The following is a 24,500-nucleotide window of genomic DNA, read 5'->3' as shown; positions in this document are numbered from 1 at the left end:
TTGTGGGTCCAGCATCAAATTCAGAATCCTTCCCATCACACATGAGGTCTTGAATAATCATCTTATTTTAAAGACCTCGTAGTTTGATAGTTTGCTCTCAGACTGTGGGCTTACTTGTGGTTTTTAGGATATTTAGAAGTAGAAGGGGATCATCCTTCTGTGGAACCAGCCCCCAGTTTGAATGCAGGAGACAGACACTATCTCTACTTTTAAGATTAAGTTTCAAAGTTTCCTTTTTGCTAACGCATATAGCTAGGGCTGAATCAGGTAACCATGAATCCTCCCTTAGTTACCCTGGGACTACCCTGCTGGGGGATTCCCACCATGTGTTTATACACCTCTCTGCATTCAATAATTAGTTCTTATTCATCTCTGGCTCTCGTCCACAGTGTGTCTTTTGTCCCATCTTCCTCTCCTCATCCCCAAAGGGTCGCAGCGGGCCGCCCCTCCCTGACCGTGGTTCTGCCAGAGGGTGCTTCCTGTTAAAAGTGAGTTGTTCCTTCCCACTGTATTGAGGTTTTTTCTTTTTAATTGTAGACTTTCTACCTTACCTGCTCTTATGGTAGCAAAATTAATTCAGAAAATCTCCATCAAAAAGCAGCTCAGCAGCAGAAATATATATGGTCAGCTGGTTGTGAGTTAATGAGCATGTGAAATCAGTGTGAACATTTTGAAACAACAACTCTCCAACCTCGTAATTGTAAGACTGCCTGTGCAGCCACAGGAGCCTTCAGAGAGTCTTCCTGCTTGTCTCTTGGGTTGATTTGCTCGTGTTTTCTCACCCAGTCAATGACTGTAAAAGGGCTGGACTAATTGGAGGCAGGTGTAATTGATTGCACTGAGATGCTAGTCTACTTATAGCCCACATTACAAACACTGCTGTGTTATTTTGTCTCTCAGTGCAGGTATGTAATGTGACAAAACCTCTAATGATCTGATATGTTTGGGATGGATGGGTTGTGAATTATATAGTGAATTGTCTTATTTTGTTGCTCTGTGCAGGCTAGGGCCTATTATATGCTGTAGCCTAAAGGCAGCTGAGTTGCAGAGGATGGAGTGATCACTGGTTTTCTACTTACAGGGTGGTGGGTCTCAGAGGACAATTGCTACCCCTGTTGAAGTGAACAACGTGTGGAGTGCAACTGGCTTTGTGGCATAGCTGGCTCTGGCCTTGGACTGTGTATTTTTACTTTGTACCTAAATGGGACACTGGACTTTTTTTTTTTAACTATTATTCATTGTGTTTATAAATTAAATTTTAGAATTGTATTGACTGTCATCTTTTTGCCCACGGCGGACACGGTTGGTCAGACCTAGAACCTCTAGAACATTAATGTTATGAAACTTTGAGATAAGTCTTAAAACTACATTGTATACTTATTATTTATTTACTTTGATCAGATTTGACTGGTATTTTTAAACATTAATTTTTTGTTCCTTCAACTATTGTATTTAAGATTGTGACTCACTCACAGTATGTTTATATAACTATCTAAAAAAATGGTGAGGATGTGGCTGAGAAGCAAGAAGTTTGCTTTTTCTTTTTCTTTTTTTCTTTTTCTTTTTTTTTTTTAATTGGGAAGCATAAATGAACATGCCAGAAAACCCTGCACAAAGGAGCCATATTTGTTTTTTGTGTGTGCATAAGATGAAGATTTAGTATTATTACACATATGATAATGTTAGCATGTTAGCATGCAACACACAAACTCAAAATGTTTTCAAAATTGAAAATAATTTCTGATTGTGGATAATTGCCACTGCTCTTATTGCAATTTGAAGTGCATCCTGAAGAGAGTTGTCCCCCTGCTGGGAGAACCTGGGGCGGCAGATCGTCTCTCAGTACCAGATCATAATACTCTGGTACCAAGAGACGCTGTGTGACCTCAGTGAATACACAGGTCAGTGTATGTGCAGGCCCGAGTACACCTAAAAGAAAAAAGGTCACGACTAAGCTTCTTGCTCTATTTGTCAGGTCCATCATTCAAAGCCAGTGTCAACACGCTGAAGACTCAGGTCAGCTATTACGCAAAGAGGCTGTCTCAAGCTGCCAAAGACCAATCGGCCAGCGGACTGGAGTGGACGCTCGCCAGTCTGGCTGACAAGGTACTAAAACTGTTTGACGTTACATGGGGACGCTTCATATTTCATTCATACCCTCTTCCTTTCAGACCCGTCAGCTGGTGACAGTGTGCGGCTGCAAGCTGCTAGCTTCAGCTATTCAGGCCCTGAACGCAGTACGGGGCGAGTACATCGCAACCAAAGCTTCTCCTTCCGCTGAGTCTGAACAAGTAGTGCTCCGCAATGACCAGGATACGCTGAGAGCAAAGTACAGCGGTCACAACAGCCAGTCGTCACTGCACGTGGACTGGCACGAAGAGGAGTGGGTGAGTTGATCAGCAGTTATTGGCTGTTTTCTGATTCCAGATTTTTTTTTTTTTCTTTAGCATGAGAACAGACAAGCTTAGTTTCTTGGCACACATTGTGGATACAGCTTAATATCTTAACTACACTCTGAACTCTGTTTTTCTTTTCTTGTTGCTTCTTCTTTTTGAGTCATCCCTCTCATGTTGATTTCCAGCTCAGGTCACTCCTTACTTTTAAAAAGTTGGAGGATTCGTGAGCAGATTTTTCCTTCACCATATCAGCCGACTTTATTCTATGACAAAATACTCTTAAATGACTTATATTTAAAAAGTGTTCAGTGTTTTATGTCTGGTCTGTGTGTCATCTTTCTCTTTACAATGTTGCAGCAATGCTGCAGTAATGTTGGTTTAGTGTAAGCTCAACTTTTTAACTAATGTAAGAAGTGTTATGACTGACTTATTTTTAATACCTAAAGCTGGCCTCAGTGCACAAACCTAAATGAATCGGTACATATGAAAGCGCCCAAGTCACAAGCTGTGTTCAAGGACATGGATAAAACAAAAAGGTTCAAATTTGTGCCCAAAAACCCCACAAATCAGTGTCACTGTTTTAAAATCTGCTGCGAGACCGCTCTAAATGTCAGCTTTTTCTTTACGTAAAGACTGGGGTCTGTAACATATCAGCTCGTTTCTTATTTATTAAAGAACATGCCTGACACCAGGCTTTTGAATCAAACTGCTCCATTAGATGTCTGCAAGTATTTTTAGGTTCTTTCCAGCAGGATTTGTGGCTAGTTCTGGAGCTTCACCCTAAAAGATTTCAGTGTGTCGGTGCTTCTGCTTTCCCTGTTGTCCTTCTGTTCCGTCTTTTTTTTCTGTTTCTGTCAAATTTAAAAACAACTGCACTCTGAAATACACACTCTTTGCAAGATGTTGTCTAAACTAGTGGTTGGAAGGCATATTTGTGTTTGGTCTCTGATGGTTCATTTACACTTTTTGCAGGCCACGCCCACGGACTACAGCGCCATGATGAGCAACAAAGCCAAGAAGTCTATGGACTTCCTGCTGATGCAGGACACCACCCCGACGATAGCCACGGACGTGTCACTGCAGTACCGCCTCGACATCGTCTTCTGCCAAACGGTCACCTACACATATTTTAATTATTGTATGTCTGAGCTGATGCGTTTATCCTGGTGTGACTCAGAGTGAAGGAGAAGGCCAAGAAGAAGTGTAAATATCATAAAAGCAAGGAGTTCAGAGCTCTACGACTTAGTGTCTTTATGGTGTTTATGTGTGTAATGGAGACCAGGGGTTCCATTACCCTTACTTGTATTTTTATTAATTGACTGACTGATTTGTATTTAAAAACCATAATGAAGAAAAACACACACTGGTTGATTGTGATTCTTTATTAGGTTTTTTGGGTTGTTATTTAAGTGACTCGTGAAAGGTGAAGAGACAGGGACTGGCCATCCTACCTGTGTCAGGAAAAGAACCCGTGTTAGAGCTGTTCACATTTAATCATTTGTCTGTAACCTAAATTAGTTGTATATGTAAAAAGAGAAGTGTTAACAGTACTCACTTTGTAAAGAGTAAAAGCAGCTCAATCACCTGCTTATGAGCTCCTGGAGCAAACCAATGTGCCAGGCTAGGGGACTGTGTGTTGGAGTGATTTTGTTAAAAGTTGTCATTATTGTGCTTGGACCTTGTCTTGAACTGTATGTTCAGATATTTTTCTGTTCCTCCCCCACATGTAGGATGTTGGGGGATGTTACTAGCTATAGTTTTCAACTGCAGGCACAATCGATGTAAGATTCTGGTTTCCTTATTTGGTAAGGAATGTTCACTTCCTGCCCCTTATGGGCTCACCATGTAAATGGTGGACTGTTAAAGAGGTTAAGCCATATACGAGGTTGAGGGGAGATGACCCTTTTATGACTAGAGATGCGGTTAAAACGTTTGTAACCAGGAAGTCACGTATACAGACACACATACACTCTCTCTCACACACACACACACACACACACACACAGTGCCTTAGGTTTTACCACACAACATATGGGGTTTACAATGGGTGGTTGTGTAACTGTTTTCATTCAATAAAAGGCTGCGAGTGAAGGCCGGAGTTGGAGTTGTCTGAGTTTGGGTGTAGAGCTTGCAACTCTGAGAATCCGACCAGGCTTCCCCTGCACAAGTAAAAACCAATCGAGCTCTGATTGTCTTACTTTGTTCTGAGTCAGCGAGGGCTGAAACCTAACTGTGTGGTTAAGGTGTTTTAAGGCAGCGGTCCCCGGGCCACGTACCGTCGTTTGGTCGAGAGATGAGGCTCGGGTGTGAAATGTATGGTTTTCAGAGTTTTTATCGTTTTTTTATCGTTAACTCTGTTTTCCTGGGTCTTTCACGTGTGTTATGAATAAATCTTCTTTTTTTCGGTACCGGTACTAGTTTTATTTTGTTGTATTTATCTGCGACACCTTAAAGGCCGGTCCGTGAAAATATTGTCGGGCATAAACCGGTCCGTGGCGCAAAAAAGGTTGGGGACCGCTGTTTTAATGTCTATAGAAGAGACTGAAGTTTATATGTTATGGAGTTATTTATAGGACTTGTTACAAATCTGAATATGTCTATGATGTGTTATATTGTAGTGGTTTTCTTATGGGGAGGGTTTTGTTTTCCTTTGGTTTGCTGACCCCCAGACTTGGTCTATTCCAGATGCTCACCTGAATCAGGTAGAGTATAACAGGAAGCCATTTGCTTTTCAGAAGGGTTGGATTCTTTGCTGTATCACCATGTGTTCTCATTAATAAAGTACATTTTACTCCAGTCTTGTGCTATTTTAGTGGAAGTGACCCATGACCGTCGGCCAAAACTGACAATATGACTATTAAAAGTCTGAGTAAAGGCAAAGGGAACACATCAAGTAAGGATTTCACACTCCCACTCACAATGGCACTTTCAAAGCATAAAGCCAAATATTTCAAAATTTCATTTTGAGGCATTTTAAAAATGAATGTGTTTGAGTTTCATTGCTCCAAAGCAATGTTTTCATATAAGCATGATAACAACCAGTTTGCAACCATGTAAGTACAGTCCTCTATTGTGTTGGCAATCTGTCTGCGTTTTATAAATTAGACAACAGTTATTTGCAGATCTTCATCAATCTGCCTGAGAGTGATTGCAGTCGGTCTGAGTTGGACTGCAACTGTTTTGAGTCAGGTTGCCTCCAAGGAGGCAGTTTATTATTTTCCTTTCCTAGTTGGAGAGATGGCTGTTGTTTTGTTTTTACTATAGTGTGCTGGGCCATTAATGGCTCAGGGGCTACAGCGTATCCGCGCCAACACCTAAGGCCAACGTGGAATCACCAGTCAGACTAACATAAAGAAAAAATCTGTTAAATGACAGATTTGTATTCATTAAGTCACAGACAATGAAAACAAGCAGAAATCAAGATGTAATATTTTTTATAATTTTATTGATGTTAAATTAAAGTTCCAGCTTAGTTATGTTGTCAGTGCAAGTCACTTCAGTCTGTATAGCACCAAAGGAAACAATGGTGTTTTCAAGGCGCTTCACACTGTAAGGTAACAACTTACAGTATTAAAAAGAAAACCCCAAAAGAACAAACCCCTCTGAGCAAGCACGAGGCGACAGTGGGAAGGAAAAACTCCCTTTTAAGAGGAAGACACCTTCGACAGAACCAGGCTCAGGGCGGGGTGGCCATCTGCCGCGACCATTCCTGGGGATTTCAAAAATGACTTGATCTGATCTAAATGTAAAACTAGCTAATTTAAAGTGTCCAATGAGTTTTAGAAAATACTTTGCTGTTGATATCACGATGTCACTATAAAGGGGAAACTTTTTTTCTTCCCTTACACCTCCCAAAAAATGCACGCACCGATGAGAAGCACTTAGATATGCAACTTGGTTCTGTGAATATCTTTCTTTTGAAAGTTTTAACAATATCTTCATCAGGTTCTCTGGAGTTTAATTGCCAGAATTTCACAATAACCGCTGCATGCTTCCATCTTTTACAGAGGGATTTGAAAACCCTCTCGCTGAGTTTTTTGAACTTCTCTGGGGGGATTTTGTCGTATTCGGCCCTGATTTCAGTCCAGATTTTCATGGTAAGCCGGTTGGAAATAGCTTCAGCATTTTCAATACTGAAGACTATGCTTGATTTTTTTGCAACCTGGGAAATCAGTCCTTCCACAAAGATTTCCACTGAAAGTCTGCATCTTTCTTTCTTTTCATATGATTCCAGTCTATCGATAACTGTTACTGCCAACAGGTGTTCTTGGAATACTGTAGTTATGATATTAAATATTTGTGGTTCCATTAAATTCATTGAATCCTCCTCCCCACTCCCCCCCATTTTCACTGATATTAGTGACAAATTATGTAATTTGTCACAAATATCAGTGAAAATGGCATTAGCAATGCAGTGAAAATAATTCTGCACTTTTCGGTCTAAATGCAAATCCATCCCCTTGAATTTGTGCAAGATTAGATCCAACAAAAGTTTCTGGTGAGAATGAGGGCACTTTAAAAGTTTACCAAGCTTTGAAAGCACAGCCTGAATTAATGTCTCTAACCATCTTTCAAAGTCTAAGGTTTTTTCAGGTGGCTCACAGTCTACAGAAGATCTGTGATTCTGTATCTTTTTATATGACGCCGTTTGACTTATGTTTGTTAACGGTGGGATACTGGCTTCATGTTCAACACAGGATTTCTGCTGCTGGGGATCTGGAATTGGATTGTTTTCAGCTTTTGCAGCACTGTGTTGGTCAGCATTTTGACAGCTTTCTTCTGTGTTAGCTGTTTCTTGGCTGTTAGCATCTATATTCTGTGCTGTATCAAACTCCTGCTCAGCAGAATCGTCTAAAAATTTCACAGGTGACAATAACGTTTTGCCAGTGGTGGTGTGGACAGAACAGTTTTCATGTACAGTGGAATTCTGGGAAGACCTCAGTGGTGGTACTGCTGCTGACTGTTCACACAGGTCCATTACGTCCTCTACAAAAACTACAAGCCGCTTAGCGGTGAACCAATCGGGATAGCCTGCGACAAGGTGTGCCCACTGCTTGTTCGAAAAACCACTGAACAAGTTATTCAAGAGGGATACCAAAGCATGTACTGTAGAATTATCCCGATTGGTCTGAACTGTTTTATCATTTGTCATTGTGTTACAGTTTGAGCTTGCCATTTCACTTTTTAGTTGTTTTGTGTTAAATTCCGTGTTTGAACGTTTAGAAGCGCTGCTAATGTTCCGCTGTATAAATGCGTTTCAACTGAACAGCCAGGTCTATATATAAGGTCTGGTTTCTTTGAAACGTCACCAGTCCTTTGAAGATTGCCCCGCCCATCAGAACGGAAGGGGTGGGGCAAATCTGTTGCTTAGCAACTGAAAAAAAGGCACACCTCGCTGAATGCTACATCCGTCCTGCGACGGTACACCGCCTCCGCACCACCGTTTAAACATGAAGTGTGGATGTTAGAAGATCCCAAATATGGTGAGCTACTGGAAAATTAAACAGAGCGATAATAAGCGATATTTTTTTGAGAAATTACAGTAGTCTGGCTGTTTCTCTTCATAGCTCTTTTCAAAACACGGTTACCGTTGGTTTGTTTGGCTCGCAGCTTAAAACGTAGTTTCAGTGTTTTTTCGCCTTCTGTGATTAATTCTGGTTTGCCTGCTTTATGGAGCTCAAACCAAGGCAAAATTGAAGTATCAGTATTTAAATGTAAATAGACTCAAACTAGGAGTGGGTCAAAGGGGGTCCTTTCAGGTGCCAAATCTCCACTGCTAACATTTTATGCATGTTTAGCTTAATTGTAGAAAAGGTGCTTGTAATAATGTTTGGGTGAATAGGTGAATGAGGCATGTTGTATAAAGCGCTTTTAGTGCTCGAGCAAAATACAAAAACCCTATTTAAAAAGCAGTCAGTTTACCATTTATGTATTTGTTCCATTGAACGCTTCTGTGAAAATCAATTTGATATCTGTTCAAATAAAAAAATTTGAATCGATTAGTTGTTTTCTCATACATTTATTAATCGACTATATGCAGAAAACTGTGACACTGTGGAACCCTTATTGCCGTTGTTGCCCTGAGGCAACAGACCAATTTCAATAGCATCAATAGAGGGTTAAAATAATTTAAGGAAAAATGAATTCAAATGATTTTCTGTAACTACAAAAATGACCTAAATAAGACAGAAGGACACATTCATTTTTATCGTTTTGTCAACAACAGGGCGCATGAGGTTTGTTCAATATTTGTTGTGTCTACAAGGCTCAGGCGCCCCCATGAAGTGTCTTATTTGTATAGTTGAAAGCATTATAAATGAATGCAAAACTAAATTACATATAATTATAATTCTTGGCACTTTCTGGTGTGTGTGAGTTAGTGTTTCTCTTTTATGATTTGTGGGTCCAGCATCAAATTCCGGATCCTTCCCATCACACATGAGGTCTTGAATAATCATCTTATTTTAAAGACCTCGTAGTTTGATAGTTTGCTCTCAGACTGTGGGCTTACTTGTGGTTTTTAGGATATTTAGAAGTAGAAGGGGATCATCCTTCTGTGGAACCAGCCCCCAGTTTGAATGCAGGAGACAGACACTATCTCTACTTTTAAGATTAAGTTTCAAAGTTTCCTTTTTGCTAACGCATATAGCTAGGGCTGAATCAGGTAACCATGAATCCTCCCTTAGTTACCCTGGGACTACCCTGCTGGGGGATTCCCACCATGTGTTTATACACCTCTCTGCATTCAATAATTAGTTCTTATTCATCTCTGGCTCTCGTCCACAGTGTGTCTTTTGTCCCATCTTCCTCTCCTCATCCCCAAAGGGTCGCAGCGGGCCGCCCCTCCCTGACCGTGGTTCTGCCAGAGGGTGCTTCCTGTTAAAAGTGAGTTGTTCCTTCCCACTGTATTGAGGTTTTTTCTTTTTAATTGTAGACTTTCTACCTTACCTGCTCTTATGGTAGCAAAATAAATTCAGAAAATCTCCATCAAAAAGCAGCTCAGCAGCAGAAATATATATGGTCAGCTGGTTGTGAGTTAATGAGCATGTGAAATCAGTGTGAACATTTTGAAACAACAACTCTCCAACCTCGTAATTGTAAGACTGCCTGTGCAGCCACAGGAGCCTTCAGAGAGTCTTCCTGCTTGTCTCTTGGGTTGATTTGCTCGTGTTTTCTCACCCAGTCAATGACTGTAAAAGGGCTGGACTAATTGGAGGCAGGTGTAATTGATTGCACTGAGATGCTAGTCTACTTATAGCCCACATTACAAACACTGCTGTGTTATTTTGTCTCTCAGTGCAGGTATGTAATGTGACAAAACCTCTAATGATCTGATATGTTTGGGATGGATGGGTTGTGAATTATATAGTGAATTGTCTTATTTTGTTGCTCTGTGCAGGCTAGGGCCTATTATATGCTGTAGCCTAAAGGCAGCTGAGTTGCAGAGGATGGAGTGATCACTGGTTTTCTACTTACAGGGTGGTGGGTCTCAGAGGACAATTGCTACCCCTGTTGAAGTGAACAACGTGTGGAGTGCAACTGGCTTTGTGGCATAGCTGGCTCTGGCCTTGGACTGTGTATTTTTACTTTGTACCTAAATGGGACACTGGACTTTTTTTTTTTAACTATTATTCATTGTGTTTATAAATTAAATTTTAGAATTGTATTGACTGTCATCTTTTTGCCCACGGCGGACACGGTTGGTCAGACCTAGAACCTCTAGAACATTAATGTTATGAAACTTTGAGATAAGTCTTAAAACTACATTGTATACTTATTATTTATTTACTTTGATCAGATTTGACTGGTATTTTTAAACATTAATTTTTTGTTCCTTCAACTATTGTATTTAAGATTGTGACTCACTCACAGTATGTTTATATAACTATCTAAAAAAATGGTGAGGATGTGGCTGAGAAGCAAGAAGTTTGCTTTTTCTTTTTCTTTTTTTCTTTTTTTTTTTAATTGGGAAGCATAAACGAACATGCCAGAAAACCCTGCACAAAGGAGCCATATTTGTTTTTTGTGTGTGCATAAGATGAAGATTTAGTATTATTACACATATGATAATGTTAGCATGCAACACACAAACTCAAAATGTTTTCAAAATTGAAAATAATTTCTGATTGTGGATAATTGCCACTGCTCTTATTGCAATTTGAAGTGCATCCTGAAGAGAGTTGTCCCCCTGCTGGGAGAACCTGGGGCGGCAGATCGTCTCTCAGTACCAGATCATAATACTCTGGTACCAAGAGACGCTGTGTGACCTCAGTGAATACACAGGTCAGTGTATGTGCAGGCCCGAGTACACCTAAAAGAAAAAAGATAAAAAAAGGTCATGACTAAGCTTCTTGCTCTATTTGTCAGGTCCATCATTCAAAGCCAGTGTCAACACGCTGAAGACTCAGGTCAGCTATTACGCAGAGAGGCTGTCTCAAGCTGCCAAAGACCAATCGGCCAGCGGACTGGAGTGGACGCTCGCCAGTCTGGCTGACAAGGTACTAAAACTGTTTGACGTTACATGGGGACGCTTCATATTTCATTCATACCCTCTTCCTTTCAGACCCGTCAGCTGGTGACAGTGTGCGGCTGCAAGCTGCTAGCTTCAGCTATTCAGGCTCTGAACGCAGTACGGGGCGAGTACATCGCAACCAAAGCTTCTCCTTCCGCTGAGTCTGAACAAGTAGTGCTCCGCAATGACCAGGATACGCTGAGAGCAAAGTACAGCGGTCACAACAGCCAGTCGTCACTGCACGTGGACTGGCACGAAGAGGAGTGGGTGAGTTGATCAGCAGTTATTGGCTGTTTTCTGATTCCAGATTTTTTTTTTTTCTTTAGCATGAGAACAGACAAGCTTAGTTTCTTGGCACACATTGTGGATACAGCTTAATATCTTAACTACACTCTGAACTCTGTTTTTCTTTTCTTGTTGCTTCTTCTTTTTGAGTCATCCCTCTCATGTTGATTTCCAGCTCAGGTCACTCCTTACTTTTAAGAAGTTGGAGGATTCGTGAGCAGATTTTTCCTTCACCATATCAGCCGACTTTATTCTATGACAAAATACTCTTAAATGACTCATCTTTAAAAAGTGTTCAGTGTTTTATGTCTGGTCTGTGTGTCATCTTTCTCTTTACAATGTTGCAGCAATGCTGCAGTAATGTTGGTTTAGTGTAAGCTCAACTTTTTAACTAATGTAAGAAGTGTTATGACTGACTCGTTTTTAATACCTAAAGCTGGCCTCAGTGCACAAACCTAAATGAATCGGTACATATGAAAGCGCCCAAGTCACAAGCTGTGTTCAAGGACATGGATAAAACAAAAAGGTTCAAATTTGTGCCCAAAAACCCCACAAATCAGTGTCACTGTTTTAAAATCTGCTGCGAGACCGCTCTAAATGTCAGCTTTTTCTTTACGTAAAGACTGGGGTCTGTAACATATCAGCTCGTTTCTTATTTATTAAAGAACATGCCTGACACCAGGCTTTTGAATCAAACTGCTCCATTAGATGTCTGCAAGTATTTTTAGGTTCTTTCCAGCAGGATTTGTGGCTAGTTCTGGAGCTTCACCCTAAAAGATTTCAGTGTGTCGGTGCTTCTGCTTTCCCTGTTGTCCTTCTGTTCCGTCTTTTTTTTCTGTTTCTGTCAAATTTAAAAACAACTGCACTCTGAAATACACACTCTTTGCAAGATGTTGTCTAAACTAGTGGTTGGAAGGCATATTTGTGTTTGGTCTCTGATGGTTCATTTACACTTTTTGCAGGCCACGCCCACGGACTACAGCGCCATGATGAGCAACAAAGCCAAGAAGTCTATGGACTTCCTGCTGATGCAGGACACCACCCCGACGATAGCCACGGACGTGTCACTGCAGTACCGCCTCGACATCGTCTTCTGCCAAACGGTCACCTACACATATTTTAATTATTGTATGTCTGAGCTGATGCGTTTATCCTGGTGTGACTCAGAGTGAAGGAGAAGGCCAAGAAGAAGTGTAAATATCATAAAAGCAAGGAGTTCAGAGCTCTACGACTTAGTGTCTTTATGGTGTTTATGTGTGTAATGGAGACCAGGGGTTCCATTACCCTTACTTGTATTTTTATTAATTGACTGACTGATTTGTATTTAAAAACCATAATGAAGAAAAACACACACTGGTTGATTGTGATTCTTTATTAGGTTTTTTGGGTTGTTATTTAAGTGACTCGTGAAAGGTGAAGAGACAGGGACTGGCCATCCTACCTGTGTCAGGAAAAGAACCCGTGTTAGAGCTGTTCACATTTAATCATTTGTCTGTAACCTAAATTAGTTGTATATGTAAAAAGAGAAGTGTTAACAGTACTCACTTTGTAAAGAGTAAAAGCAGCTCAATCACCTGCTTATGAGCTCCTGGAGCAAACCAATGTGCCAGGCTAGGGGAGTGTGTGTTGGAGTGATTTTGTTAAAAGTTGTCATTATTGTGCTTGGACCTTGTCTTGAACTGTATGTTCAGATATTTTTCTGTTCCTCCCCCACATGTAGGATGTTGGGGGATGTTACTAGCTATAGTTTTCAACTGCAGGCACAATCGATGTAAGATTCTGGTTTCCTTATTTGGTAAGGAATGTTCACTTCCTGCCCCTTATGGGCTCACCATGTAAATGGTGGACTGTTAAAGAGGTTAAGCCATATACGAGGTTGAGGGGAGATGACCCTTTTATGACTAGAGATGCGGTTAAAACGTTTGTAACCAGGAAGTCACGTATACAGACACACATTCACTCTCTCACACACACACACATACACTGCCTTAGGTTTTACCACACAACATATGGGGTTTACAATGGGTGGTTGTGTAACTGTTTTCATTCAATAAAAGGCTGCGAGTGAAGGCCGGAGTTGGAGTTGTCTGAGTTTGGGTGTAGAGCTTGCAACTCTGAGAATCCGACCAGGCTTCCCCTGCACAAGTAAAAACCAATCGAGCTCTGATTGTCTTACTTTGTTCTGAGTCAGCGAGGGCTGAAACCTAACTGTGTGGTTAAGGTGTTTTAAGGCAGCGGTCCCCGGGCCACGTACCGTCGTTTGGTCGAGAGATGAGGCTCGGGTGTGAAATGTATGGTTTTCAGAGTTTTTATCGTTTTTTATCGTTAACTCTGTTTTCCTGGGTCTTTCACGTGTGTTATGAATAAATCTTCTTTTTTTCGGTACCGGTACTAGTTTTATTTTGTTGTATTTATCTGCGACACCTTAAAGGCCGGTCCGTGAAAATATTGTCGGGTATAAACCGGTCCGTGGCGCAAAAAAGGTTGGGGACCGCTGTTTTAATGTCTATAGAAGAGACTGAAGTTTATATGTTATGGAGTTATTTATAGGACTTGTTACAAATCTGAATATGTCTATGATGTGTTATATTGTAGTGGTTTTCTTATGGGGAGGGTTTTGTTTTCCTTTGGTTTGCTGACCCCCAGACTTGGTCTATTCCAGATGCTCACCTGAATCAGGTAGAGTATAACAGGAAGCCATTTGCTTTTCAGAAGGGTTGGATTCTTTGCTGTATCACCATGTGTTCTCATTAATAAAGTACATTTTACTCCAGTCTTGTGCTATTTTAGTGGAAGTGACCCATGACCGTCGGCCAAAACTGACAATATGACTACTAAAAGTCTGAGTAAAGGCAAAGGGAACACATCAAGTAAGGATTTCACACTCCCACTCACAATGGCACTTTCAAATTATAAAGCCAAATATTTCAAAATTTCATTTTGAGGCATTTTAAAAATGAATGTGTTTGAGTTTCATTGCTCCAAAGCAATGTTTTCATATAAGCATGATAACAACCAGTTTGCAACCATGTAAGTACAGTCCTCTATTGTGTTGGCAATCTGTCTGCGTTTATAAATTAGACAAGTTATTTGCAGATCTTCATCAATCTGCCTGAGAGTGATTGCAGTCGGTCTGAGTTGGACTGCAACTGTTTTGAGTCAGGTTGCCTCCAAGGAGGCAGTTTATTATTTTCCTTTCCTAGTTGGAGAGATGGCTGTTGTTTTGTTTTTACTATAGTGTGCTGGGCCATTAATGGCTCAGGGGCTGCAGCGTATCCGCGCCAACACCTAAGGCCAACGTGGAATCACCGGTCAGACTAACATAAAGAAAAAATCTGTTAAATTACAGATTTGTATTCATTAAGTCACAGACAATGAAAACAAGCAGAAATCAAGATGTAATATTTTTTATAATTTTATTGATGTTAAATTAAAGTTCCAGCTTAGTTATGTTGTCAGTGCAAGTCACTTCAGTCTGTATAGCACCAAAGGAAACAATGGTGTTTTCAAGGCGCTTCACACTGTAAGGTAACAACTTACAGTATTAAAAAGAAAACCCCAAAAGAACAAACCCCTCTGAGCAAGCACGAGGCGACAGTGGGAAGGAAAAACTCCCTTTTAAGAGGAAGACACCTTCGACAGAACCAGGCTCAGGGCGGGGTGGCCATCTGCCGCGACCATTCCTGGGGATTTCAAAAATGACTTGATCTGATCTAAATGTAAAACTAGCTAATTTAAAGTGTCCAATGAGTTTTAGAAAATATTTTGCTGTTGATATCACGATGTCACTATAAAGGGGAAACTTTGTTTCTTCCCTTACACCTCCCAAAAAATGCACGCACCGATGAGAAGCACTTAGATATGCAACTTGGTTCTGTGAATATCTTTCTTTTGAAAGTTTTAACAATATCTTCATCAGGTTCTCGGGAGTTTAATTGCCAGAATGTCACAATAACCGCTGCATGCTTCCATCTTTTACAGAGGGATTTGAAAACCCTCTCGCTGAGTTTCTTGAACTTCTCTGGGGGGATTTTGTCGTATTCGGCCCCGATTTCAGTCCAGATTTTCATGGTAAGCCGGTTGGAAATAGCTTCAGCATTTTCAATACTGAAGACTATGCTTGATTTTTTTGCAACCTGGGAAATCAGTCCTTCCACAAAGATTTCCACTGAAAGTCTGCATCTTTCTTTCTTTTCATATGATTCCAGTCTATCGATAACTGTTACTGCCAACAGGTGTTCTTGAAATACTGTAGTTATGATATTAAATATTTGTGGTTCCATTAAATTCATTGAATCCTCCTCCCCACTCCCCCCCATTTTCACTGATATTAGTGACAAATTATGTAATTTGTCACAAATATCAGTGAAAATGGCATTAGCAATGCAGTGAAAATAATTCTGCACTTTTCGGTCTAAATGCAAATCCATCCCCTTGAATTTGTCCAAGATTAGATCCAACAAAAGTTTCTGGTGAGAATGAGGACACTGTAAAAGTTTACCAAGCTTTGAAAGCACAGCCTGAATTAATGTCTCTAACCAGCTTTCAAAGTCTAAGGTTTTTTCAGGTGGCTCACAGTCTACAGAAGATCTGTGATTCTGTATCTTTTTATATGACTCCGTTTGACTTATGTTTGTTAACGGTGGGATACTGGCTTCATGTTCAACACAGGATTTCTGCTGCTGGGGATCTGGAATTGGATTGTTTTCTGCTTTTGCAGCATTTTGACAGCTTTCTTCTGTGTTAGCTGTTTCTTGGCTGTTAGCATCTATATTCTGTGCTGTATCAAACTCCTGCTCAGCAGAATCGTCCAAAAATTTCACAGGTGACAATAACGTTTTGCCAGTGGTGGTGTGGACAGAACAGTTTTCATGTACAGTGGAGTTCTGGGAAGACCTCAGTGGTGGTACTGCTACTGACTGTTCACACAGGTCCATTATGTCCTCTACAAAACCTGCAAGCCGCTTAGCGGTGAAGCAATCCGGATAGCCTGAGGTAAGCTCTTCCCACTGCTCAAATTTGACATCATTAAACAAGTTATTCAAGAGGGATTCCAAAGCGTGTACTGTAGAATTATCCCGATTAGTATGAGCTGTTATATCACTTGTCATTGTGTTACAGTTTGAGCTTGCCATTTCACTTTTTTGTTTCTTGTTGTTTTGTGTTAAATTCCGTGTTTGAACGTTTAGAAGCGCTGCTAATGTTCCGCTGTATAAATGCGTTTCAACTGAACAGCCAGGTCTATATATAAGGTCTGGTTTCTTTGTAACGTCACCAGTCCTTTGAAGATTGCCCCGCCCGTCAGAACGGAGGGGGTGGGGCAAATCTGTTGCTTAGCAACTGGAAAAAAAGGCACACCGCGCTGAATGCTACATCCGTCCTGCGACGGTACACCGCCTCCGCACCACCGTTTAAACATGAAGTGTGGATGTTAGAAGATCCCAAATATGGTGAGCTACTGGAAAATTAAACAGAGCGATAATAAGCGATATTTTATTGAGAAATTACAGTAGTCTGGCTGTTTCTCTTCATAGCTCTTTTCAAAACACGGTTACCGTTGGTTTGTTTGGCTCGCAGCTTAAAACGTAGTTTCAGTGTTTTTTCGCCTTCTGTGATTAATTCTGGTTTGCCTGCTTTATGGAGCTCAAACCAAGGCAAAATTGAGGTATCAGTATTTAAATGTAAATAGACTTAAACTAGGAGTGGGTCAAAGGGGGTCCTTTCAGGTGCCAAATCTCCACTGCTAACATTTTATGCATGTTTAGCTTAATTGTAGAAAAGGTGCTTGTAATAATGTTTGGGTGAATAGGTGAATGAGGCATGTTGTATAAAGCGCTTTTAGTGCTCGAGCAAAATACAAAAACCCTATTTAAAAAGCAGTCAGTTTACCATTTATGTATTTGTTCCATTGAACGCTTCTGTGAAAATCAATTTGATATCTGTTCAAATAAAAAATTTGAATCGATTAGTTGTTTTCTCATACATTTATTAATCGACTATATGCAGAAAACTGTGACACTGTGGAACCCTTATTGCCGTTGTTGCCCTGAGGCAACAGACCAATTTCAATAGCATCAATAGAGGGTTAAAATAATTTAAGGAAAAATGAATTCAAATGATTTCCTCTAACTACAAAAATGACCTAAATAAGACAGAAGGACACATTCATTTTTATCGTTTTGTCAACAACAGGGCGCATGAGGTTTGTTCAATATGTGTTGTGTCTACAAGGCTCAGGCGCCCCCATGAAGTGTCTTATTTGTATAGTTGAAAGCATTATAAAGGAACGCAAAACTAAATTACATATAATTCTTGGCACTTTCTGGTGTGTGTGAGTTAGTGTTTCTCTTTTATGATTTGTGGGTCCAGCATCAAATTCCGGATCCTTCCCATCACACATGAGGTCTTGAATAATCATCTTATTTTAAAGACCTCGTAGTTTGATAGTTTGCTCTCAGACTGTGGGCTTACTTGTGGTTTTTAGGATATTTAGAAGTAGAAGGGGATCATCCTTCTGTGGAACCAGCCCCCAGTTTGAATGCAGGAGACAGACACTATCTCTACTTTTAAGATTAAGTTTCAAAGTTTCCTTTTTGCCAACGCATATAGCTAGGGCTGGATCCAGGTGACCATGAATCCTCCCTTAGTTACCCTGGGACTACCCTGCTGGGGGATTCCCACCATGTGTTTATACACCTCTCTGCATTCAATAATTAGTTCTTGTTCATCTCTGGCTCTCGTCCACAGTGTGTCTTTTGTCCCATCTCCCTCTCCTCATCCCCAAAGGGTCGCAGCGGGCCGCCCCTCCCTGACCGTGGTTCTGCCAGAGGGTGCTTCCTGTTAAAAGTGAGTTGTTCCTTCCCACTGTATTGAGGTTTTTTCTTTTTAATTGTAGACTTTCTACCTTACAATCTATGCCACCTCGAGGAGAATGTTGTTGTGATTCAGCTATAAATACAATTAAATCGAATTAAGTGGGTTCAGCTGTTTTGTGAAATAAATGTGAGTGACACGGTAAGTAATTGACTATGTGCACGTTAGCATATGCTACTTCCGGTGCGGAAACTCCTGTGGGGAGCTTTGTTTCCAGTGACCTATTCGCGCCCGGTTTACGGTCCAAAACAAGTTAAGCAAATGAATGAATCAAGCGGCGATTTACATTTCTATAGATGTCTTGGGCATTTACCCAATATATCTGTAAATGATGTTCATCGACTTGTCAATATTTTTTCCCTGCGCCTCAGAGCAAAAGAGAAAATGGATTCAAATGTCATATTTCTCAGCTGTCCCTCGTTTATCGCTGGTGTTATGTTCTAAAAATAACCAGCGATAGGTGAAATCAAGTAGCCAATTTTAGTTTTTGACGGTGCAAAACGTTTCGTGGACATCGTGGACATACAGTACTGCACTTCAGAGTCACACTGCTAGCGATCGATGCAGCGATTCTGTACTGTACAGGAGAGACGTCATGGAGGAGATCGTCTGCAGCGATCCGGACGCAGGACACAATGTGACGTAAAAAAAAGCATGCAAACTTGCACTAAAAAAATCTGCGAAACAGCGAGGTGAAAGGTGAACCGTGTTATTAGTGAGGGACCACTGTAATTTTTAAGGTAAGTCAAAACATACCCTTCGTACATACTAATGTATAGAAACCCTTACCAGCAATCATTCATTTTTGTGTGGCTTTTTTCACGGTTTGTTAACATGCTGTGTAGGTGTGTACTTGACTAGCTGATCTCGACATAATGGGGGAAACATCTGGTTTGACTATTCTTCACCTGTACTTTGAATGATGAACATTTGCCCGTTTAAATCATAAGACCAGTACAGAGATACATACAGAGATGTGCTTCTGAATGTGGACGATGTGTCTTCTGCATGCAGTAATGCAGTTCTGCTTGTTTTGAGTGATGTAAACAACTGATCATCTAAACTCTTTAAACGTCAAAATTGATCATTAGATTTTTTTTATGACACAACAGTGGTGAGTGTTCCCACCTTCTCCTCTTTGTAACTTAACGCAATCTTTCCGTTTTCGAGTTTTGGACATGATTTTGGAGTATATCTTCGCAGTAGCGATTGACCGCAAAGTAAAGCTACCGGAAATGTACAACCCCACATCCAGTCTCAAACCAGGAAGTTAGCATTCTCTCTTGCACAGGGTCAATAGCCTGCATGTAACTCATGGTAAGAAGAGCAATATCGCCCCCTCCTGGAGGTTCAAAAAACATTGAACCTCCTGGTTCAATGTTTTTTTTCTTTGCAGCAATCTTTCCAATAATAATACATATGCACTAACCTCATGCTTGCTGTTAACAATAGCCTAAAGACACAAAATCAAGTTTAGTTTTTTCCTTAAGTTTGTTTTTTTTTATATGGTTGGCATTTATTTTGTTTCTTTTTAATAATTATATTGATTCTATTGATTGTTTGCCAAGCACTGAGGTCTCTGCTTAGACTGTGCTACTGGGATCACTGATTTAAAAATGAGGCAAAAGCACCAAAGTTGTGCTCAAAAATAGTACAGTGAGCTACAACCTGTTGCTGTAGTAATTCTAACACACTTATTGTTTTTAAATACATACATGTTTATTTTTTTAAACCTAATTATATAATTTTTTTTGCAAAAGTGTCACCTTAACACCCAAATATACGTAATTCAAAACTTACTTTAATTATTACCCATTTGGCTGGTAACATGGACCCAGTCTGATGGATAGTTAATGAACAGATACAGTCTTTTCTTTAAAGGCTGCAGTCAAAGCAAATCATTGTAAAAACAAGACAAGTCAATAAAAAACAACTAATAACTATAATACTAAACTACAATAGAGAGAAAATCCAGTAAATATAATTATATTATGTAAAAAATATACAAATATTTACCTCTAATTTAAAAAGACATTACAAGGGTACTAGTTTCATTTTAATCTAAACGTAATCTAAATTGACACTAAATCAGTTTAAATATTACAGCTGAAGGTCATTTTAATAAATGTACTGCTGCTTGACTTTGTTTTACTATGCAGTATAATTTATCATGTACAAAAGCTCCAAATGTTGTTTCTCTGACTTAATGTTCTGATGACGTTTGTGTTACTTTGCAGGAAATAGTCAGGACCCAGATGAACCTGTGCTGGAATTCAGTGTGGGTGAGTAATATGAGCATTTATGAAGGCTGTCCATGACCCGTAATTAAATTTAGTGTCATTAGTGCCACTCATTGCAAGTGACAGTGCACATGCTTTCAGCATGGAGTCTGCTCTTATGGTAGCAAAATAAATTCAGAAAATCTCCATCAAACAGCAGCTCAGCAGCAGAAATATATATGGTCAGCTGGTTGTGAGTTAATGAGCATGTGAAATCAGTGTGAACATTTTGAAACAACAACTCTCCAACCTCGTAATTGTAAGACTGCCTGTGCAGCCACAGGAGCCTTCAGAGAGTCTTCCTGCTTATCTCTTGGGTTGATTTGCTCGTGTTTTCTCACCCAGTCAATGACTGTAAAAGGGCTGGACTAATTGGAGGCAGGTGTAATTGATTGCACTGATATGCTAGTCTACTTATAGCCCACATTACAAACACTGCTGTGTTATTTTGTCTCTCGGTGCAGGTATGTAATGTGACAAAACCTCTAATGATCTGATATGTTTGGGATGGATGGGCTGTGAATTATATAGTGAATTGTCTTATTTTGTTGTTCTGTGCAGGCTTTCTGCTTACAGGGTGGTGGGTCTCAGAGGACAACTGCTACCCCTGTTGAAGTGAACAACGTGTGGAGTGCAACTGGCTTTGTGGCATAGCTGGCTCTGGCCTTGGACTGTGTGTTTTTACTTTGTACCTAAATGGGACACTGGACTTTTAACTATTATTCATTGTGTTTATAAATTAAATTTTAGAATTGTATTGACTGTCATCTTTTTGCCCACGGCGGAGACGGTTGGTCAGACCTAGAATCTCTTTGTGTGTGTGTGTGTGTGTGTGTGACATCAGCAGGGTTTTGCATAAAAGAGTGTGAGCAGGTCAAAAGGTCAATTCATTTATTGTAGTTTTATGGCAGCACCCTCTAGTGGCCTTGAAGCAAACAGTCTCTCAACTAAGCCATGGCATCTCCGGTCTCCTACTTTTGTGTGCTCTGCTGGAGGAGCAGCATTGGATCTAGTGATACTGAGTACGCTGATTAGGACAGGCCTGGAGAAATGTGGTTTGCATGAAGTATCAGGAAAAAAACAACCTTGTACAGCTCATACTTATTAACAAAAATAATAATACACGAATAATAAATACTTTTCATGACATTCAGATTTCTGGACTCACGAGTTCATATAACATTAATGTTATGAAACTTTGAGATAAGTCTTAAAACTACATTGTATACTTATTTATTTACTTTAATCAGATTTGACTGGTATTTTTAAACATTAAGTTTTGGTTCCTTCAACGATTGTATTTAAGCTTATGACTCACTCACAGTATGTTTATATAACTGTCTAAAAAAACGGTGAGGATGTGGCCGCAGTGGCTGAGAAGCAAGAAGTTTGCTTTTTCTTTTTTTTTCTTTTTAATTGGGAAGCATAAATGAACATACCAGAAAACTCTGCACGAAGGAGCCATATTTTTTTTGTGTGTGTGCATAAGATGAAGCTTTAGTATTATTACACATATGATAATGTCAGCATGTTAGCATGCAACACACAAACTGAAGTGGTGTTGCCAAGATAGTTGCTGACTGGCAAGAAACTTCTAGAAGAAATCTGGTGACAGTCCAAAGCACAAATTAACAAGTTTAATGCTCGTGCAAGACCCTGTGGGAAGGTGCCAGATTGCTGTATTTTGTGTGAATCAGGAAAAGTGCACGGTGATGACTAAAGCTTATAAAACATCTCTCTCCTTATGTGTGCATATATGAGAAAGAAAATTCTGCCAAAGCAACTTTAGCTTCTTGCAAGCATCAGCACAAAAAGGATGCTAACACAAAGCTAGCCAAGAACCAAGAGTGATTTTTAAAGTTGAACGTATGCCGACCCCAGCAGCCAAAGGGAGCTCAGGGGAGAGCTTCTTGGGGTCCAGTGATGTGTCCTGAAGAGACGACATGAGCTCTCCCTCCTGTAGGCCCACCCCAGCAGTAGGTGCTGTCTGTCTCATTCCGAGTTAACTGCTACTCCTCTACATCTAAACGAGCCAGTTGAGGAGGTTCAGTCTTCTGATAAGGGTGCCTCCTGGGTGAGATGTTCCAGGCATGTCCCACCAGGACAGACAGGACACACCCAGGACATGTTGGGGAGATCACAGCACTCAGCAGAGAATGCCTCAGTGTCCTCCAAATGATGGAGGAGCTGGCTCGGGAGAGTAAGGTCTGGGTCTTCTCTGCTTATGCTACTGCCACCGAAACTGGACACCAGATAAGCTCAGAAAAATGAACAACCTGTTTAAATAAAGGTTAATTAAAAAAAAAATGTTTGTCATTAGCTAGTCTGTGTACATGTACTTCTTCTCCAGTGTTGAAAATGTTAAACTCACAACCTGCACATTTTCTGGTTGCATCATCAAATAAATACCCCCAAAAGTAGTCTGAGTACTTTTACACTGGTTTTATGCTGCGATATTTTCAAAGTCTTTCACTGAACACATTCAGTCACACATTGTTCATAATTTATTGGAAGTTTATTGTTTAATGTCCTGTCTAAATAACTTCAGTCACCATTTGTATTCATTAATGAATAACTGTCTGACTTCTAATATTAAAAGAAATAAACTGTTGTGCTGTTGTTCACGTAGAAGGGCCTGCTGCTGGATGTCCAGACTTTGTGCGTCAGCAGGAGGGTCAGGGTACAGGGTTCGAACCTCCTCATGAGATGTCGTATCTGCTGGATAAAAGCAAGCTACATCACATCAGGGATTGTCCTAGAGCTGCCCTACAGTAACAATCAACTGACTAATATATGAAATACTTGCAGTAGCACAATAATAAACACAAAGCAAAAACGTGTTTAGTGAAGATAAAAAACCCCATCAAAGTTTTAGTTTGGATAAAGGGAGACAGAGCACCAATCTAAACAAGTCTAAACCATCTGGCACCTCCACGCTTGTAAGAACAGCATGACCAAAGTGATTGTAGGAGGAAACAACCTTGACTTCCTTTACATAGCTTAGTACTGAGAATAAAAGAAAAGCATGATTAGAATTATTTGTGCTTCTTCTTTCGGCTGCTCCCTTTAGAGGTCGCTACAGTGGATCATCCGCCTCCATCTCTCTATTTCTAGCATCCTCCTCAGTCACACCAACCCCCTGCATGTCCACCTTCACTACATCCACAAATCCTTTCTGTGGTTGTCTGAAAACATCATCCATGGAGACTCTTGCCTGATCTCATCTGTCAGCCTCTCCATCACCAGTGCAAACAAGAAGGGGCTCAGAGCCTCTCTCTGATGTAATCTCAACCCATCACATACTTCTCTGCCCCTCAGGACTCTCTTCGCACCTTATCATAGCCTTCACTCCTACCCTCTCTATGCCTCCCGTCTCCATCCTCTTCAGAGTTGCCTCACTTCCTTCTCTAATTCAATTTTCATCCAAAGTACTCCTTCTCTCTTCTCAACACACTTTCTTCACATTAGCACATTTCCATCTCTATACTTGGTTACTCTCTTCCAGCACAATTTATGTGCCTTGCCATTCATTAAAAATCATTTTCTCCTTAGTGTCCAGCCTCACATACAACTCACTACAAGCCTTTTCCTGTGCCAGTGACACCTCTCTCTTTGCTGTGCACCTAGCCTTTTAGTACTCCTTCCTTCAGCTCCCTGACTATCCCACTCTTTCTTTGCCAGTCTCTTCCTTGAATACATTCCTGAATCTGTTATTATTTGTGCAATGAAAATTAAATCAAGAAAGATTTTTCTTTTACAGTCTCACTGCAGGTTGATACATTATAAGCACGCCTGTGGTTCACATAAGCATTAAAAGCTTGTATTACTCCCTGATGTTTTGCCTGTTAGCATGTGCAGCAGCTGGAGAAGGACTCCTAGCTGAAGACAGGACAGCTTCTCGATGTGCAGATTGGTCGTCTTCTACGCAGAAGCAAAGGAGAAAAATCCCAAATTAAACAGAACAACTACTTCTAATAACAAACAGACGTCTCTCTAAAACCGTGGCAGCAGTTCACCATGTCAAATGCTTTCTTGTCGTGCACAATGAGGCTATTACGTTTGACCTGTACTTGCAGAATACATTCCAAAGCTTTTGTTCCCTAAAGCATTCGTCCTTCTTTGTGAGCAGTTTGTGACAAAAGAAAAGCCCAGAAA

The 24,500-nt window shown here is 40.4% G+C and overlaps 3 protein-coding genes across 3 annotated transcripts in view; all 3 read left to right on the top strand.

Annotated features, from left to right (window-relative positions):
• Window positions 1-24,500, top strand: part of LOC146372098 (uncharacterized) — an 84,145-nt gene that overhangs the window by 53,001 nt on the left and 6,644 nt on the right. The gene's annotated exons all lie outside the window — the stretch shown is intronic.
• On the top strand, window positions 1,793-5,192 carry LOC146372100 (inositol polyphosphate-4-phosphatase type I A-like; the record flags this gene model as incomplete). Its single annotated transcript, XM_084952749.1, has 4 exons — window positions 1,793-1,901; window positions 1,976-2,106; window positions 2,172-2,387; window positions 3,369-5,192. Coding segments are annotated over 4 exons (666 nt in total), but the record flags the coding sequence as incomplete, so codon positions are not given.
• LOC146372099 (inositol polyphosphate-4-phosphatase type I A-like) lies at window positions 10,571-21,102 on the top strand (the record flags this gene model as incomplete). Its single annotated transcript, XM_084952748.1, has 7 exons — window positions 10,571-10,679; window positions 10,764-10,894; window positions 10,960-11,175; window positions 12,156-16,643; window positions 17,941-18,039; window positions 20,304-20,348; window positions 20,907-21,102. Coding segments are annotated over 4 exons (666 nt in total), but the record flags the coding sequence as incomplete, so codon positions are not given.

The sequence above is a fragment of the Perissodus microlepis genome, chromosome 15 (genome assembly GCF_051167445.1).
Source record: "Perissodus microlepis isolate ML-2025 ecotype Zambia chromosome 15, ASM5116744v1, whole genome shotgun sequence".
NCBI lineage: Eukaryota > Metazoa > Chordata > Actinopteri > Cichliformes > Cichlidae > Perissodus > Perissodus microlepis.
Note: the sequence above shows the minus strand (reverse complement) of the source record. Positions and strands in the feature narration are given on the sequence as shown.